Consider the following 18,430-nt stretch of genomic DNA (forward strand, 5'->3'; position numbering starts at 1 on the left):
GGCCTTGTGGCTCTTCCCACAGTATGGCCAAATGCTGGCTGTCTGCAGGGGCAAGGAGCCACCCCTGGGAGTAATGCCAGTTGGTGGGAAGAGGGTAAAGCCCTGTCCCACTTCTGGTTGGGTGCGTATGTACTGGATGGTCTCTCAAGCATCCCTTGCAGGTGGCTGTAGGTCTGGCTCCATGGGCAAAGCCCCGCGTGTGGTCTCATGTGTCTCCTCCATCCCGAGCGCAGCTCCAGATGGAGGAGCATCCCTGGGGACCTGAGAGAGCCGAGGGGGTGATCCCTGACACCCGCAGCCCACCTGGAGCTGCCCTCGGAGGGAGGGGATGTGCTCTGGGCAAGCAACCCTGGTGAGTTTGGGAGTGCTGGCAGCTGGGCTCTCATACGGTGTGTGGCACTGGGGCGTGGGATCCTGGTGGGACACTGCGTCGTGCTGGCAAGAACAGTGGAGGGCTTTTATGGCTCCAGCATGGAAATGAGTAATCCTGACATGGCGGCTGGCAGGTGATTTATCACTGCTCCACCGGGGAGGCTGGCTGGCACGGGATGGGCACGAGGGCATGCAGAGAAGCTGTTGCTCCGTGGCTGACCTGCGTCTGTGCCCTTCAGCACCAGCATCCCGTGATGCTGATGGAGATGCATAAGGGGCTGGCGACGGTCCTCTCACATGGGCTGAGGAGGTTCCTTTGCAGAGGATCTGCCCCAGGCTCAGGCTGGGAAAGCTTCTCTACCACTGTGTCTGGCCAAAGTTAGGTTGTATAAATAGCCTCATGGTGTGTGGGACAGGCATCGGCCCTGGGAGAAGCTGGAGGCTTGAGGAGAGAACAGATTTCAACCATTTCAACCAGGGCTCAGCAAGAAAAGTGGTTTTAAAAATGCAGTTGGCGTCAGTGGGAAACTTCCTTCGAGAGTGCAACAGGTCTCTGCTGTCCCATTGCTGAAGGGACTGACTCGGGGGCAAAGCTGGGAGCCAGCCAGCTGAAATCCAGGTTCAGTGCCTGGAAACTCGCCTCTTTCCAAGAAAAGGAAATGTCAGGTCTGAAAACTTCCAGCCAGAAGGATGTTTCCCTGGGGAGAATTTTCATCTCTCTCCCCAAGCTGCCTCTAATGCATCGCTGGCATCTTTGCTGGTGTCAAATCCATGAGAGCACACCCCTGAGATGCTGAGCTGGTGGCACGGAGCTGCTAGATAGCCCAGCCATGCCGTGACCTAGGACTGAGTCACCAGCTCTCTCTATCCCTGCCAGGGGACAAACCTGCAGCCTCCTGGGCTGGGCATGGGCATCTGGATGGGGGCCTTGAGCCTGGGGGGTTGGTGTTGGGCAGCCCTGCTGGCAGCTCTTGCAGCATCAGCCAGTAGCTCTGCCATCGCTTTCCCTGCCATGGGTGTCCCAGAGTGATGCTTTTCCCTTTTTGGCACAAAGACAACAGGGAGGAGAACGGCCTTTCTGCCCTGGTCCTGTCTGCAGGGCCCTTTGTGGGGGCAGGGTGGCCCTAGAGCTGGGCAGGCAGTCTGCCCCATAGCCTGGGCATGGCCACCCCACCTGTGGGGCAACCGGCCTGCTCCTGGGGAGTACAGGGTGGGGTAGGGGCAGCAGTGGCATGGGGACAGCCCTGCTCCATGCCTGCCACACTGGTGCTGGAATTGGGATCAGTCTTGTGTCATGCCCCACCTCGGGGAACTCATCACATAGGGATGGGCAGTGCCAGTGGCATCCCCGGGGGAAGCTATGCACCCCAAGGGGATGGGGCAGAGACCAGTGGGTGCCTGGTCCCTCTGGCCTGTGCTCAAGCAGCCAGGCGAGGGCTGGGATGCTGTTAGAAAAAGCATAGAAGCTAAATATAGCCCTGCTGGCTGTGCATGGATGTGTGCTGGAGGCACCAAACACCTGGGTTTGCCCTCTGCCTACAGCTCCTACGTGACCTTGTCTGGGACCCTTGGTCCTGCTGAGTCCCCAGCCCCTGTGTCCCCTCCTATTCTGCCTATTGCTGCGCTGCCTGTGGGTCTGGCAGTGTCTCAGACATCCTGCATTGCAGCTCCTTGCTCCCTTGGAGATCTCCTTGGATCTCCCAGTGAGACCCCCGGGCCCTGCATGGAAATGGGGCAGCTGGACCTATTGCCCCAGACCCTCCCCAGGAGAGGGTTGTGGGGACCTTGGGGTGTTCAGCCCTGGTGGTCCCCATGGGGCTGGCATGCATGTGGGGCACAGAAGACAAGTCTGAGTCATCCCCATCCTGGATGTTTAGCCAGTGCCCAGCGTCCTGTCCCTCCCCGTGTCCCCCCCTGGGAACCGAATGCCTTTTAATATCTGTGGCCTGTTTCCTTAGCAACTGCATTAAGCAAATCGATGGAGGTGGTGTCATTGGAATGGGAGGGCATGCCTCCTTCCCCCCCGGCCCCCCCAGCCCTGCCACCCCCCCACGCTTCCCTCCACTTGGCCTCTCTCTGCTCTTACTCACAGGCACGGCCCTGCTCTGCTTGGGCTTTCGGCCGTGGCTCCTTGAGCTGCCCACCACAGCCCCACACTGACCCTTTGCTCGCCCATAGCTCACGGTGGGCACCCCCAAGTAGAGGGGTGACAGCTGATGCCCCCTTGGGGACAGAGGCAGGGGTCCCTGGGGATGTGTGGTCTGGCGGCTGCAGCACTGGGGTGAGGGGGCTGCAGGGCTGTGGTGGGGAGGGGGTGGTGGGTGAGGGGCCATGAGACACCCCCACCATGAACCTGGAAGGCCTTGAGATGATCGCGGTGCTGGTGGTCTTGGTCCTCTTCGTCAAGGTGCTGGAGCAATTTGGCCTCTTCGAGCCTGTGTCCTTGGAAGGTAACGGGTGTGGGTGGTGCTGGCTCCTCCGGGGTCACAGTGGGCAGGCGGTGGGTGTCTGGAGCTGCCTCCAAGGATGCTGCATCCATGGGGGAGTCCTGGGACACGGTGTCCATCTGCTGCTCGTAGGGGTGTAGGATGCAAGGAGCAGGGTGTCCTGCCTGCTCCGTGCAAGGTCCCAGTGTCTGGGGATGTGGGGAGGGGACAAGGGCGGGCAGGGTGTCTGCTGCATGGTGATGGCTTTGATGTGTGCTGGGGTGCTGTGGGCTGGGACTGTGTGTGAGCGTACAAATGGGCATTAGGATGTTTTCCAGCACTTCTATGGGAGCAAGGTGTCCCCAGTGTCCATGGTCACCTCACCCAAAACATGAGGTGTCAGATTCAGGACCAGCCTGCAGAGCAGCCAGGCCCGGGCAGGATGGGTGCCTGCTACACTCCCTGCTCCTGGCTCTCCAAGGGCACCCTGTGGCCCTTGGGCAGGGTGGGGGGACACAGGGGGTGCTGCCCAGCTGGGGACGGGCCCTGCAACGTGCTGAGCAGTGTGTGTGGGGCACAACTGGCAGAGCCCAGGTCCGCTCAGAGACTCTGTATGTGGTAGGAGGGAGGTCAGGACCACTTGGCTGGGTACTCCCTGAGCTCCAGGGGTGATGGTTGTATAAAAGGTCCCCCCACCCCTGCCCATGCCTGCAGACACCCATCTGAAGGATGCTGCATCCTGCCCAGCCCCGGGCACTTGGGGCACACACAGGTTGAGGAGGTCACAGGCAGTTTGCCAGGTCCACTGGTGCCCTGGAGGGTAGATGGGGGGATCTCTCGCTCTGGTCCCACAAACCTGCTTGCAGGACAGGAAAGCACGGTGAGTGGAAGCTTTTATTGCTGCTTAACTGCTCACTTTGTCCCTGTGCTCCAGCAGCAGCACTCCTAGGTGGATCATGCCAGGAGGGAAACTGAGGCAGCAGCTGAGCTGACTGCCAGGCATCCCGTTGTGAACCCCGGGGAGGGGTACACTGACTTTGCACAGGTTGCACCCCGCTCTGCAGTTCTGCTGGTGATTTGGTGGTGCCTCCCTCCTCCCTGTGCTTTTGCTTCCCTGTGCTTTGGAGCAAAGTCGGTGGCATCGATTGCAGCTGCTCTGCAGCACATTGGCTACCAGCATGGTGAAGAGGGGCTAGGCGGAGAGACCCCAGCCCCTGCAGCAATCCTGGTGAGGGATGTAGGACAAAGCAGGGGCCCTCCCTTGGCCTGCGTGGCTGCTCCTTGCCTTGCTGCCAGCCCTCTCTCATCCCCAGGAGGACTTGGTGCCACTGTGCAGCATGGGGAGGCACAGCCTGCCCTGTCCCCCTCTACCTGCATCCCCATGCTGGGGAACTATGGATCTCTCTGGCCTGGCTGGAGATTCACCTCAGCTGTGGTGGTGGGAGTGGGACCCAGGTGGCCAGGATTGGCAGCAAATGCTTCCATCACCAAAAGGTGTCTGGAAGGGAGGGAAATGTGTTGCTCAAGGGGCAGAAATTGGCTGAGGTTGAGCTGAGTCCTGGGCACGATATGGGGAGCTGCAGCTGAGCGGCTGTGTGTTGGGACGGGGGTGAGATGCTGTAGCATGGGTCACACATATCCCCACCTCAGTTAGGGAGGCAGCAGGTAGGGGAGTTTGTTCTCTGGGGAAGGTCCCAAGAGGTATCTGGGGCTGGGAAATGCTGAGTCCCCTGAGGGGGTTGTTTACCAGCAGTGACAGCACAGGGACCACAAAGAGCGTGAAACCGTACACTAATGGCTCAGGACTGCTAATGGACACGGGCCTCACCACCGGCTCCAGAGCCATTGATACCGCCTGCCATGCTTCCCCTGCTCCAGGAGCTGCCCTGTGCTCTCCCTGCCCCATCGCTGCCCATCACTGTCTCTGCCCAGGCTGGTGGTGTCCTGGGGATGGGTTGTGCTGGGCGGTGTTTTGCCACTGCAGTGACAGGCTGGGAATGGAGCATCTCCAGAGAAGCCTGGAAAAATACCTGAGCCCTGGGGAAGGGTTCAGTGTGAACATCTTGGAGTGAGACCCTGTGTGTCCCTAGAGAGACCACAGAGGGGAGGGAGACGATGTGGGGGAACTGCAGTCTTAGTGAGTTCCCAAACTCAGCTGGATGAGGCCCCAAGCAGCCTGTCCTCCATTTGCAGGTGGCCCCAATCTGAGCAAGGGTTTGGACAGGAGTGCTGGTTGTCTGTACGCCCTCACCCTGCCCCCTGGCACTGTCCCCCCTTGGACCCTGCTGCAGCCTTGGTGGCACAGCCAGAGCCGCTGTCTGGCAGCAGCGGTGGAGCATCTCCTGTGGGTGTGCTGTGCTCCAGGGGCGATCGATGCTGGAGCCGGCGTTGTTTACCAGCTGGTTAATCACTGACGGGCCATGTCACCCCACCACTGCCCTGTGCTGCTGCACCTGTCCCCAGCCCTGAACATCTCCTAGCAGAGCTGCCCAAGCACTGCTGAGCTGCCCGGGGGGCTCCCAGCCCCCTGACAAGAGCCTGCTTTGGCCAAGTGCTTGGGAGGGGGCAGATGAAGAGAAATGCTATCGATTTTGGCTCCTGAAGTGCAGCATCAATAATTCAGAGCAGAGCAATCGGTCCCGGCTGGGAGGAGGAGGTGTGAGGAGGAGGTAAAAGGCGGGAGAGCTGCCTCTGTAGCCCAGCCTTGGATGAATATTGGATGAAGCTGCAGATTGCTGTCAGCAAGATAACTGGTGTCTGCCCAGGACTGCCCCTGCCTCAGCTGGGTCAGGGTCTGTACATGGGGCAGGCAGGATTGGGGTGCCTTGGAGAGCCCCTGACATGGGGTGTGCTGGCCCCCGCCTCCCCCTGGGGCTAAAGCTGTTGCCACAGAGCTGAGGATGCAGAGGGAGAAGAGGGGCTGGGGAGGGTGCCAAACCCCTCCAGGGTCTGGGGAGAAGCAGGAGGGAGCAGCATCCTGCCTGGGTGCCACCCAAGCAGCATGGCTACCTCCTGGTACCTGGCTTAGGGTGAGGGTCTCTCAAAATGGGGGAGAAAATGAGCATCCCCGTGGCACTGGCGAGACTGAAGCCCTGTGCCAAGCCCTGCTTTCCAGGAACCCCTTTGGCAGGAGCATGGAGCCTTGGCTGCAGGAGGCACCAGCCCTTTGGGGCGCAATGCCAGGGGTCCCCTGGCTCAGGGCACCATCCAGCCTGGTGTGTTTGACAGATCTGAGAGGTCAAGGCAAGCTGGCTGCAGGTAGGGCACATCTTGGAGCATTGCAATCCAGCCCGGGGCAGTTGCAGTTGCTCCAGGTTGGAGTTTGGGATTCCCTGGGCTTGGGTGCACCAGAGATTTCCCCATGTGCAGTGGGTTTAACCCTTGCCTTTCCTTTCCCAAGGGCTGGCAGGTTTTTCAGCTGGCTGTAGGGCTGGGCAGGGTCTGATGGCTGAATCAGGAGATAGCCGTTTATTCATGGCGAGGGCTTGCAGAGCAGGAGGGAAAGGGGCAGAGATGTATGGTAGCCATGGATGGGCTCTGAATTTGGATCCCAGCAAAGGCTTATACTCTGATACATGCTGTAGCTGGGCCACATCCATTGGTCTTGAAGAAGAAGGTCTCCTAAGGGCCCTATATTCCCCTCTGGAGCATGTTCCACATACTCCACACCCAGGGACATCAGCCCTGGCCATCGCCATGGACACAGGATGTGCTGCACCGTTTTGCCCTGCCTGGCGAGGTTGAAGCTGGGGGAGAACGGGACTTGGTCCTGGGTCCCCTTGGCTGTGTTCCCTGCTGCTGTGGCCAGGACAGGGCAGCTCTCCCAGCACTGAGCTCTGCAGCACCCATGGCACTCACCCCACCAACTCCACCACTGCGTGGTGTCATGTCCCGCTCAGCCCAGCCAGATGTAATTAGCTTGTTGAATCTTTTCTCCCTCTGGCCTCATGTTAATCACTTTTCACATTGCTTCCTTCCCAATTCCCCCTGGCCTGGCTTGCCTTTTCTGTTGCTGATGTGCCTGGAGAGGGGAGCAAGGGGACTCAGCTGGACATGGAGCAGGGGTCCCTCTCTGCTGCATCCTGCCCCAGAGACAGGCTCTGAGCCAGGAGACGGATGGGCAGGGAGATTGCTCGGCACAGGGAGGTGAGAAGATTGCAGGCTGGAGAAAAGGCAGTGAAGCTAGACAGCAAGGAGCCTGTTGGGACAGCCCTGTCTTGCAGTCCTGTTCCACTGATGGAGACCTTGGAGTCCAATGGGAGAAGTTGGCTTGGAGCTGGTCTAGGGCCCTCTAGCACAGGATTGTGTTGGGCTGCAGGAAGCTGTGAGAGCTCAACGGCATCTCACCTCTCCCATGTGAAGGGCAGGATTAGACCCCAGGACTGGGCACAGGTGGGAATAGAGGTGCCCTGGTCAGGGCTCTGTGTGGTTGTGGTCCCTGGAACACAGGTAGCAGCACGTTCCACACATTGTCTGTGCTTGGCTGCGGCATCCCCTCCCAGGGATGCAGAGAAATGTCTCATTCTCCATGGGCATCTGCCCAGAGGCTTGCTGTGCCACTGGAGCAGGCAGTGGCCAGATCAGAAGCAGCTTTTAGGTGAGAGATGTGTAGAAAACTAGCCCAAAGAGACATTCTAATAACCACTGCTGCCAGGCTGGGGTCTCTGCCCTGCTGCCCACAAGGCAGGGCTCTGGTTAGGCTGCAGGCAGCCCCCACCCTGGCTGGCTGCCCCACCGTGCTGCCCTCCGTCCAGGCAGCACCCCATGGGGCACGTTCCCCTCCAGCAGCAAGCAAGGTACCTAAGGCTGGCAGACCCCAGTGATGGCTCCTCCTCATGCCATGGATCTTGCACATGGCTGCGATTTACTTGCTGGTGCAAAGAGGTGCAGGGAGGTGAAGAGGGAAGAGGTGAGGGTGGCAAGTGTCCGAGGAGGTGACCGGTGATCAAGGCTGAGCACTGGGGCAGGGAGCTCCTCATGCCATGCTGTGGGTGCATGCAAGGTGGGGCACTGCTGGGAGGCAGATTTAGTGGTTTGGGATGGGGCAAAGGGGCTGGTCCTGGGCTCAGTAGCATCAATGTCCCAGTGAGAGATGAGCTCAAGGGTCCCTGCTGAACCATGGTTCAGCTCCAGGGTTGATGCCAGCATGTGCTGCTGTTGGGTGAGAGTCAGGAGCACCCATTGGTGCCAGTTCTGCACCCCTCTGCAGTTTGCAGCCTGTGCCAGGCTGTGTAGGTGCAGGGGTGAGAGCTAACCTCTAAGTCCCTTGTGCAGTTGTGTGGTCTCCCTCCTCCTCTGCAGCCTGGGTGCCCCGAGGGACCCTAGAGGGTGCCGGGGTGGGAAAAGGGAGGGCCAAGGCAGGTCTCTCCTCCCCTGCCCTCCTCTCTCCTCCCTTGCTCAGTCTGTTGCTGTCAGACCAGCTGTCTGCTGGGGCTGTGCCTGGGGGATGTCGGTTGATGGGGCACCCTGGGACCCGCAGGGGCTGCAAACAGTGGGCATCATCCTGCTGCTCTGCTCCAGCCTCAAGCTACTCCATGCCCTGGGCATCATCGACCTGCCCAGGGGAGGTGGGACAGGGATGGGGTTGTGGTTGCAGTGGGATGGGGTTGGGGTTGCAGTGGGATGGGATATTGTGGTGGAGTTGCTCCTCACCTTCTGTCCCAGGGGCTGCAGGGAGGTTGGGGGAGATTTGGAAGGATTAGCGTGTTTTGGGGCTTTTGTGTGTGTGTGAGGGTGTCTGGTGGAATTAGGGTGTAAGGAGCTGGGGAAGTGAGGGTGTTTGGGAGTGCTGGGGTGCTTGGGGGGGCACTGGGTGCAGGGGTATCAAGGATGTTGGGGAGGGAATATCTGGGGACACTGGGATGTGGGGGTTTGGGGTGCAGGATGCTAGAAAGTTACAGTATCTGGGAGCATTAGGGTGGGGAATATCTGGGACTGGAGGCACTGGGGTGCAGTAATGTGTGTGGTGCTGAGGGACTGGGACTTTCTGGGGTGTTGAAGTCTGGGGGATGCAGTTGGGATGCAGAGGGCTGGGCTTTGTCAGATGATGGGGAAAGGGCTGCAGGTGGCTGGGACTCAAGAGATGAGTGGGAGCAGGGGGTAAGAAGTGATGGATGTGGGGTATGGCACCGTGCAGGGGAAGGTTTTCCTCCATTGCTGCAGGAATTGGCAGCTAAGGGGGGAGTGTGGCTGAAAGAGGCTGGAGCCCCTGGCCCCTTTACCCTCCCTGTGGGGCTGTGCCAGGCTTGGGGAGGGAAGGGGCTGCTGTGGGTGCTGAGCTCCCTGGATTGGCATGTGGGTGATGAGGGTAAGGCTGGATGTGGCCAGACAAGAGGACCAAAAACATGTCAGAGTGATGCACGACCTGTTGGTTGTGTCTGGTGAGAGTGGGAGAGCGGAGAACAGCACATTGCTGCTGCCTTCTCTCCTCTGGCTGCCTTCGTTGCCTGTGGCACGGACATCCTGGCTCGGACAAAGGCTGACAAGAGACTTTGCATGGGTGTGATCTGGGGTTTGTTTGCCCCCATCCCATCTGCCTTCTGGCTAGTGCTGGCAGCTGGGGATGCTGCAAGATGAAGGGGCTGCAGACCGCATCCCCTTGGGCAGGCAGATCTTGGGATGGGAGCTGTGATGGGATGACATGCCGACAGGAGGGATCCAAAGGACCGATTAGTAGCTGATCATAGGGAGGGAAAGAGGGCGCTGTGCCCAGGAGGTTCTTTCAAGCCTGTTGTGATGGAGGATGTCCCTGAGCTGCCTGGGATCTGGCCGCGGTGAGGCTGAGGCATGTCCAGGATTTGTCCCTGTGTGTTGTTGGGGAGGGTATGGATGGCATCTCGGTAGTGGGTATGCAAAGCACCAGCTCTCTTACAGGATACACTTCCTGCAGCCAAGAGGAGCTGCTGCTCTGCTGGGGCATTTTTGGGGTATTGGTATATTTTTGGGCATTTAATGCGCCTCCTCTGGCACCTTAGATGTGCCAGTTCCTCCTGCCAGATCTGTACCTGCCATGGAGGTGGTGATGGGGACCCTGCAGGATGTGTCCCTGTGCTTAGGTTTTGTGGCAGGGTGATGACCATGGCTGTCCCAGTCCTGCAGCCTTACTGGCTGTGTTTGGGCAGCCCCTGAGCTCCTCTGTCCCTTGGCATCTGTATCCTGCCCCCTTCCCTTCTCTTAACATTTTGTACTGAGAAATTATTATGCTGCCAATAACTCCTTTGGGCACAGCCAGGCTGTCTGGGAGCACTGTCACAGGCTGGGGATGGGAATGGGAATGGGGACAGTGCTGCTGTGAGCCCTACTTCGCTCTGTGGCCTCTCCTGGCCCATGCCTCTGTCTCCCTTTGCTTCCCGTTCAGCACGAGGGTCGTGCAGCCCCTCTCCTCTCCCTGGCACTGTGGAACCCTTTCCCTGGGTCTCTTCTGCCCCATGAACCACAGGTCTCACCCAGCAGCTCTGCTGCTCTCACCACCTTCAGCCCTGATGATCTGGGTGTCTGGGCTGAGGCTGCCCCTGTCCCACCCCCGGGACAGGGACTCACTGTCTGTCCCCTGCCCTGGGAGATGCCAGCTCTGATTTCATTCCCCTAATGGATGACTGTCTGGCCCCCGCGGCTGCTGCAGGCACCTTAGCCCTGGTTACACTTGGCTCTGTCACCGCTGACTGATGAGGGTCGTTTGCAGAGCTGCTGCTGGCGGGACCCATCCTGACCCCCTGGGGCAGCTGGGGGAGCTCCTGTCTCCATTGCAGCCTTCATTGCAGGCCCCCGTGAGCTGTGGTCCCCTCACCAGGAGGTGACGCTGCCAAGGTGCTGCAAAGGGGAAGCAGGGCTGGTGGACCCTGCTCAGGGCTAAGCCCTACATAGGGATGATTGTAAGACACAGGTTGTAGGGGCTCAGCATCGCTGCCCAGATGGACCCAGAGCCATGGCCTGGCAGGGGGAGCTTGGTGATGTGCCTCTGGCCTCCCTGGAAAAGGGGATGCTCTGGAATGGGATGGAGGCTCCTCTACTGAAAAGAGCATGTTCTGGGAACTGCTGATCCCTTCCCCATCCTCCCCTGGCCCTGCCCTGCCCCTTCTTCTGGCTCGTCCCCCTGCTCTAGCTGGGGTTTGTTCTCCTGCTTGCCACCCATGCTATCTGAAAAGGCGGAGGGTCCCCTCGCCCAGTGCCTTCTCCCACCCCATCCCTGCTCCTAGGGCAGGGTGCTTGGCGGATTGTCCCTGGGGTACCAACTCCTCCTGCCCTTCCACCTGATCCAGTGTCGCCCCATGGAGCCAAGCTGCTGATGCTTTGCTCCCACCCTGGAATATGCTGTGGACAGGCATTGAATTGGGGGTGCTAAGGAGGGTCTTACTGTGGAATGCACATCTTCCACCCATCATGGTGATTCATTTATTAACGAGTTACTGAGAGAGGGAGCGGGGGAGTTTTGTCACTGTTGGTTTGTTATTGTAGGGTGTTTTCTAGCAGGACAGTGCTAGAAGGGGTGCGTTGGTCTCCCCAGCCAGCTGTCACTGGGAGGGTGCTGGTGGCTGTGGCTCTGTGGGGAGGGCAGGGACATAATTATGTATCAGGCTGACACTGGCTGCTGCTTTCTCCCTGGGGAGACCATGGAGCAGCCCAGGCTTGGGTCCTCCCTGGGATGGGGAGAGTCATCCTAGCACCGTATAACCCTCTGAGATGGCATCACTGGCTGGATCCAGCCCCCAGGGACACACCAGCTGCTGTGACTCAATAGTGAGTGGTCCACAGGTCATTGCTAGAGCCAGGGATTTGCCTGCTGCAGACCCCTGCAGAGCCAGTGTCCAGCAACCTGCGGAATTCATTTCAACTGAGGGTAGAAGTGGGGGTGGGAAATCCCTTCCCCTTTTGGTGCTGCCCAGGGATGGAGGCTCAGTTTGTGTGTATGTGTGTTTCAAAGATGCTGGGCTGTGGAGTGACGCATAGGAAATGACAAGCCACTTAACCCAGCAGACCTCCCACTGCAGATAAAACACCGCCAGCTCTTTCTGCTGGCTTGTTTTGTGCCAGGCACTTGATGGCTCTTGCAGAGAGGTGGAGGGGCAGAGTGATGGCTGGAAAAGGAGCTGTCGCTAGCAGGGACAGGGCTTTGTGATGTGGACATCCAATGGGCCCAGTGGGGAAGGACACAGCCAGGCTCTGCTCCCGCTTTGGGCAGAACTGTTTCCCAGCAAGGGAGAGCCCAGGGAGTCCCCAGACTTGCTCACGTTTTGGATGCTGGGATCAGAAAGGGGATGGTGTGTCCTGCCCAGCAGAGCCCTCGGGCACACCAAAGCCAGGACAGCAAAACCCCAGCCCTGGTCACCCCTCCCCTGTTTTTAAGCCGCATGTGCTGAACGTGCTCCCTCCCCTGCCCTGGGGCCCCTGGAATCGGGCCCTCTTCGGTTTCCTCCTTAAGCAAATGCCCATGTTCTTTATTTTATTTTTTCTTTTTCCTTCTTTATAACAAACTAAAGTGTAACTTGCACCCGACCTGACCTACTGCACGTGCCTATACCTGCTGCCCCTGTGAGTCCAACCACAGTTTACTCTCTGTTGCATCTCTCTCGCTGTGTGGTTTCCCTCCCACCCTGCTCCTTCCCCTGGTCCATCACCCTGGCATTGGGTGTTGCTCTGCTCACCTTGTCCCTTTCCCCTGGGTGAAGGGGCTGTTCCTGCCTCCCAGGTCTGTTCTCATAGCTCGGAGGGACCCAGAGTGTCCTTGGAAGGCTGAAAGGTGCAATTTCCCTTTCACTCTGTGAATTAAAGCCCTAGAAAAGCAGCTGGGTCAAACCATGTTTTGTGCACAACTGATGCCTGCTTCTAGGAAGGGAAAAAGCCTCTTTCTCACCTGCCTGCAAACCCCAGAGCAGACAGGAGCCAGGCTGTGCTGTCCTGTCAGCACCAAGATCCCTATGTGTTTGCACATCACTAGCACCCTCCTGTGGATGCCACTTCCCCGGAGACAAGTTTGCCCTCTCTGAGTGGCTTTATGTGATGTCCTGCTGGGACAATGACCTCCTGGAGCTGTTCTCCATTGCTGCAGAGTGATGGAGCTGCCTGCCCCAGCCTGCTGCCTTGGTGTGAGCTCAAAGGGTCCCAGGTCCTGCCTGTGGGCACTTGAGGACCAACCTGCCTAGCAGGATGCAGATCCACATCCCTATCCTGGAGCTGGGTACCATGCAGCACCATTTCCCTAGCACCTGAGGCTCAGCTCAGCCCCGCAAGGCTAAGAAAGCTGCTGGAGAAGCCCCAACTGCAAGGTCCCTAGAGAAACAACCCCAAAACCAGGGTTTGGGATGAAGGCATCGTGACCTGCTGCTTGCAGATGTCCAGGGTGCTTGGAGCAAACACGATGTCAGCGGAGCCCCAAAAGGACTTTGCACCTTTCGTCCCATTGGTGCCCTATGCTGCTGTCTGCCTCCCTCTGGGGGCTGGAGCCCAGCACGACCTTCATCCCCTCCTCTTCTCCCCCTCCCTGCCTGTGGCATTAGTCCTGCACTGAGTTTGCTGGCTTGAGGCACTGTGGGGCCCTGCGGGAAGGGAGGCAGCGGGTCTGTGGCTGTGGGGCAGCACCAGCTGGGAGAGATGGGGCTGAGCAAAGCTACTGGGGTCCAGATAGGGGAATAGGAGGTGGTGGTGGTGTCTGTGCAGTAAGGGGACCTGCTGTTAATGCAGGGACACTTGGAAGCGATGGCCATGGGCCAGGCTAATGTGCGGAGCCCCTCACCCTGCCCCGTAGCCTGGCCAAGGCAAAGCTCTGAGCCCAGTTCCCCTTCTGGCTGTCTCAAAGCAGGTCCCTGGGCTCGGATCCCAGTGCTGTGTTGGGGAGGGGTGCATGCTGCAGTCAGGCTGCATGGCTGGGTTCGGTGCATGCTTCGTGTTCAGCCGTCGGGTGCCAGCAGGATCAAACCCGGCCCTGAGCTTCGGGGAGGATGCGATGCCCCGGCTGCAGGCTGTTCCTTGGGCTCCATCCTGCTCTGCCTCTCTGCACAGCCCCATGGGGAGGGGAGGGTCCCCAGGGAGCACGTATTTGTCCTGGAGGCTGACAGGCAGTGTCCAGCCCTGCCATCTCCTGGGTCTCTGGGCTGCTGGGTATCTCCAGCGCACCCCAGCATGCTCCAGTGGTGGGGTGCAGAGTGGCTGGGTGTGGGTAGACCAGCAGGGTTGCCCCTTTGCCATCCCTACACTTCCCAAGGAGGGAACCTCCAGTGCTGGGTTTGTCCTGAGACGAAGCTGAAAGGCCAAGCAGAGCCTGGGCTGGGCTTTGCCTTCCTGCTCCTCTGGCCTCACGCTGCATGTGCTGCCTCCTGCCCCGCTCGCCTGCACCGGGTGCCCACCCTGCAGCCGCTGGGTCCGGGGCTGTTGCTCTGTTAACTCTTCTTCTGCTTGGTGACTCCTTCTTTCTTCCAGGCAACCCGCCAGGCCAAACTAAAAAAGCGCTGAAGCAGCGATTCCTCAAACTGCTGCCCTGCTGCCGGCCCAAATCCATCCCCTCGCTCAGCGAAAGCAAGTGCTTCTTCTTGCCTTTGTGTGTGTGTGTCCCCAGCGATGCTGCTGCCTGCCCTTCGCCCTGGCCCTGCCCGAGGGAAGGGGACAACTCCACCACTCCCCTGCTCTGGGTTTGGGGCTGTCAGGATCAGTCCTGGCTTGGAGGGGTCCGATCCAATGGGCTCTGCACCCACCTCTGTCCTCGCCTGCTTCCAGGCTGGTTTTCCCCCTATCCAGCTCCCTGAAGCAGCTCCCACAGGATGCACGGTGGCGAGACCTGCTTTGGAGCTGACCTGGGGAAGTGGGACCCTCCAGGCACTGTTTTAAGAGCTGGGAGGTTGTTTCTTGCAGCTCATTGTTGATTTGGAGATGGAGGTGTGATGGAGGGGGGCAAAAGGGACTGAGCAGTGCGCGAGCACAGAGCTGTCCAGAGCCATCTACCCACTCTGCACTGGGTGTGCTCGGCCCCTCGGTGAGTCCAAGCCCCTGGCCAGGGTCACCCCCTGCCCCACAGTGCAAGCTGGTCTCCCCCTGGGAGAAGAGGTGAGTATGGAGGGGCAGGGGATGATCCACCCCATGGATGAGGGGTACCTGCTGTGGGGTCACAGTCCCTCTTGGTTGCAGTGCGGTCTGGGGGTGCTGGTTGCTGCAGGCAGGGGTTGTGCAGCCTGCCAGGTGGAGGGCAGAAGACACCAATGCAGGGGGGGCACAGTGAGCTGGATGGGTATAGACAAGACTGGGGGGAACTTGGGGCTTGGGGGTCTGGGGAGCAGTTCTCCTGCTGGACACAAGCCCGGGTGCAGCACAGACCTGCAGGATGTCCATGGTCTCAGCTGCACAGGGCAGATGTCCGTGCTGGGTGGAGGAGAAGAGCAAGCAGGGGGCTTCTCAGCACTAGGAGGTTTCATGCCCCCTTTCTGCCCAGCCTGGGCTGTACTGGAGGCTGGGGGGGCTGTTGCCACTTTTTGTCCCACGGGTGTCTCTGAGTGTTCCCTGCTGGCATAGACCCAGCTCCTGCTGAGCAGGGCACTACATAAACATGTCACCCTGGTCAGGTGAGAGGACAGGGTGCGCTGCGCAGGGTGTCTTTCCTGTCCCCAGCATGGCAGGATGGTGCTGGCCTCAGCCGCCCTCTCTTCCCCTGGGTTCCTTGCAGACAGCGTTGAGGATGAGTTTGAGCTCTCCACCATCTGCCACCGCCCTGAGGGGCTGGAGCAGCTCCAGGAGCAGACCAAGTTCACCCGCAAAGAGCTGCAGGTCCTGTACCGAGGCTTCAAGAATGTGAGTACTCCCTGACCAGCTTTGTTAGCCCTGCCTCTGCTGCCATGTCCACCTTGGAGGGTGCTTTGCACCCAGTGGTGCCCAGGGTTTGCAAAGGCTTTTTGGACCTTGGGGTTGAAGTTTATCAGGCTACAGCCTGATCCCACCTCTGGGGAGCTCAGTGGGCAGGCCTGATCCTGTGTTCCATCCCTTGGGTGCCTGGGATGCAGAGCCCCTCCAGTGAGGGGTTGCATCAGGTTGATGCTCCAAGCAGCCTTAGAGCCGCCCCACCAGGCAGTGCAGAGCTGAGGGGCATGGCAGGAGAGATGCAGGGATTCAGGGGGGTGCTCAGCCCCTCTCTGTAACATGGAGGTGACGCTGTGGCTTGCCTTGGCAGGAGTGCCCGAGTGGCATCGTCAATGAAGAAAACTTCAAGCAGATCTACTCACAGTTCTTCCCGCAGGGAGGTGAGTGCCCATCCCTGTCCCCTTTCCCACGCCCTGCATGGGTGCCTCCACAGGGCAAGGGTTTACACAGCACCCCCCTCACTGTTTACCTCCCCCCAGATTCCAGCACGTACGCCACCTTTCTCTTCAATGCCTTTGACACCGACCACGACGGCTCCGTCAGCTTTGAGGTGAGCTGTGATCAAGGAGGAGACAGCAGTGGGGCAGGGAGGGCATGGCCCTTCAGGTACCATGGGCAGGGCTGAGCGGTGTTGGAGATGGATGAAGAGCTACACAGGGGCTGGCACAGTTCATTAAATTCCCAGAGGCAGTGGGAAAACAGTGAAAAGCAACAAAAAAAGAGGCTTTCTGTATTTTCTGGCTAGTGTCTCGTAGGTACCCAGCCATGGCTGGGTCTTGTTCAGGCTTTGGCTGAGGACTAATGTGGGACATATCTGGGGACAAGCCATCGGTTTTCCACAGGCTCTTTTTGATACTCCATGCTTCTCTTGTCAGCCCAGCTCTGGGGCATACCTACTTTGGGGTTGAGTTCCCCCTCTGCAGGAGGGAGAAGCAGGGCTGTGTCAGTGACACACTTTGTAGATGTAACTCCATGTGTTTGCCTTGCCCATCCTTGCAGGACTTTGTGTCTGGGCTGTCCACCATCCTACGGGGCACCATTGATGACCGCCTGAACTGGGCTTTCAACCTCTACGACCTGAACAAAGACGGCTGCATCACCAAAGAGGTGGGATGGGGGGTCCAGAGTGGTCCCTGAGGCCAGCACAGGTCTGTCCCTGGAGGGGTGAGGGCAGGACTCATAGGCATTAGCTGAGCTCTGGGGGAGATCTGGGGGGGTGCCAATATTTATTGAGCTCAGCTTTGCAGACAGGTCCCTCCTGGCCCCCTGGCACTGGTGTGTCTCTGGGGTGGAGGATGGATGAGAACTGTGCTACTTTAGGGCTCCATCACACATGCAGGTACACACATGGCCCCACACTGTACACAGAGCTGGTAGGAACACACCTGAGCACCCCACAACTCCTTTGAGAGCATCATGAAAAAGGTGCAGGTTGGGGACCAGGCAGAGGCAGAGCCCATGTTCACCTTGCAACCATGCTCCCCATCCCTCCAGGAAATGCTGGACATCATGAAGTCCATCTACGACATGATGGGCAAATACACCTACCCGGCCATGCGGGAAGAAGCACCCCGGGAGCATGTGGAGAACTTCTTCCAGGTGAGCTGAGCATGTCCTGGGGAGGCAGAACTCCAGCACAGAGCCAGTGGCTGCCCAAAACCTGGCGTGGTGCAAGAGAAAACACCCAGCACTGGGGATGAAGCAGGGCTGTGCTGGATCCAGGAATAGAAAAGGCCACCCTGGTCCTGCCAGGCACTTGGGTATGGCTGGGGTAGGGGGATGTGGGACTTGGGCAGGGGGTGCTGGGCTCCCCCTGGGGCTGGGTCTGTCCCTGCCATGTCCCCCGTGCTGTGCTTGTCTGCAGAAAATGGACCGAAACAAGGATGGCGTGGTGACAATTGAGGAGTTCCTGGAGTCCTGCCAGAAGGTAAAGCCACCTGCAGCTCTGCTCTGGGGCTGGGCCACCTCACTGTCCCTTGGGGACCTCTGTCCCCTCCACTGCCCTCCTGGCAGTGCAGGCTGAAGGCAGAGCTCTGAGGAACAGGGCTGGGGCTCTGCTTTGGGAACTCTATCTATGCCAGCATCCCTGTACTGACAAGGAGAGTAGGGCTTGGAAACTGCCTGTAATCCCTCAGGCTCTTGTCCCATGGGTCAGAGCTGCCCTGAGGTTAAAGCCAGGTTTGAGGGGAGCTGCCCAGATTGCTGTTCCATGCCCAACCCGCCCACTTCCCACATCCTCCCCGCAGGATGAGAACATCATGCGGTCCATGCAGCTCTTTGACAGCGTGATTTAGCTCCCGGACCTGCCTCCAGCTGAGCTCTCCTGCCACTGAGCCCAGAACCTGCTTCTCTCTCGACTTTTCCTTCAAGCCTGCTTTCCACCGGCTGCACAGACACCTCCATGAAAATGGGCCTCCCTTCCTGGAGACATGGCCGGCGCCGGGATGCTCCGCTTTCCTTAGGGGATCCCAAGCAGGTGCTCCTTGACATCGGAGCATGGGCATGGCTGACACAGGGTGAGCGTTTGGCCTGGATGGACCTCCCTGCACCTATTCCCAGCAGGGAAACCACAGCCTTGAGCTGTGATACAGGATCCCCCCATGCACAGCGCCCCGTGCAGCCTCAGCTCCCCAGCCCTGACTCTTCTCAGCCCTGGGAGCCCCCAGCACTGGCTCCAGCCCCAACTCTCCAGCGATGCTGTCTAGAAACAAAGTCTTGCACCGGGTGCCAGCACCTCGGCTTCCTCCCATGCCCTGGCTGTGCCCTGCTGCAGGGAGCATGTCCGGCATGTCCAC

The 18,430-nt window shown here is 59.3% G+C and overlaps 1 protein-coding gene across 3 annotated transcripts in view; it reads left to right on the top strand.

Moving 5' to 3' along the window:
* KCNIP2 (potassium voltage-gated channel interacting protein 2) overlaps positions 1–18,075 on the top strand; it is a 43,755-nt gene extending 25,680 nt beyond the window's left edge. For 2 of the 3 annotated variants that reach the window (XM_030485783.2, XM_030485782.2), the window contains exons 2-9: positions 14,211–14,306; positions 15,445–15,569; positions 15,946–16,015; positions 16,115–16,185; positions 16,635–16,742; positions 17,130–17,234; positions 17,500–17,562; positions 17,882–18,075. In XM_030485783.2, coding sequence (XP_030341643.1) covers positions 14,211–14,306; positions 15,445–15,569; positions 15,946–16,015; positions 16,115–16,185; positions 16,635–16,742; positions 17,130–17,234; positions 17,500–17,562; positions 17,882–17,929 — 686 coding nt within the window. In that variant the 3' untranslated portion in view covers positions 17,930–18,075. Of the gene's footprint in view, positions 1–14,210; positions 14,307–15,444; positions 15,570–15,945; positions 16,186–16,634; positions 16,743–17,129; positions 17,235–17,499; positions 17,563–17,881 lie in introns of all 3 variants that reach the window. The other variant, XM_030485781.1, reaches the window with a different exon arrangement.
* The last annotated feature ends 355 nt before the right edge of the window (positions 18,076–18,430 follow it).

The sequence above is a fragment of the Strigops habroptila genome, chromosome 5, assembly GCF_004027225.2.
Source record: "Strigops habroptila isolate Jane chromosome 5, bStrHab1.2.pri, whole genome shotgun sequence".
NCBI classification, from domain to species: domain Eukaryota; kingdom Metazoa; phylum Chordata; class Aves; order Psittaciformes; family Psittacidae; genus Strigops; species Strigops habroptila.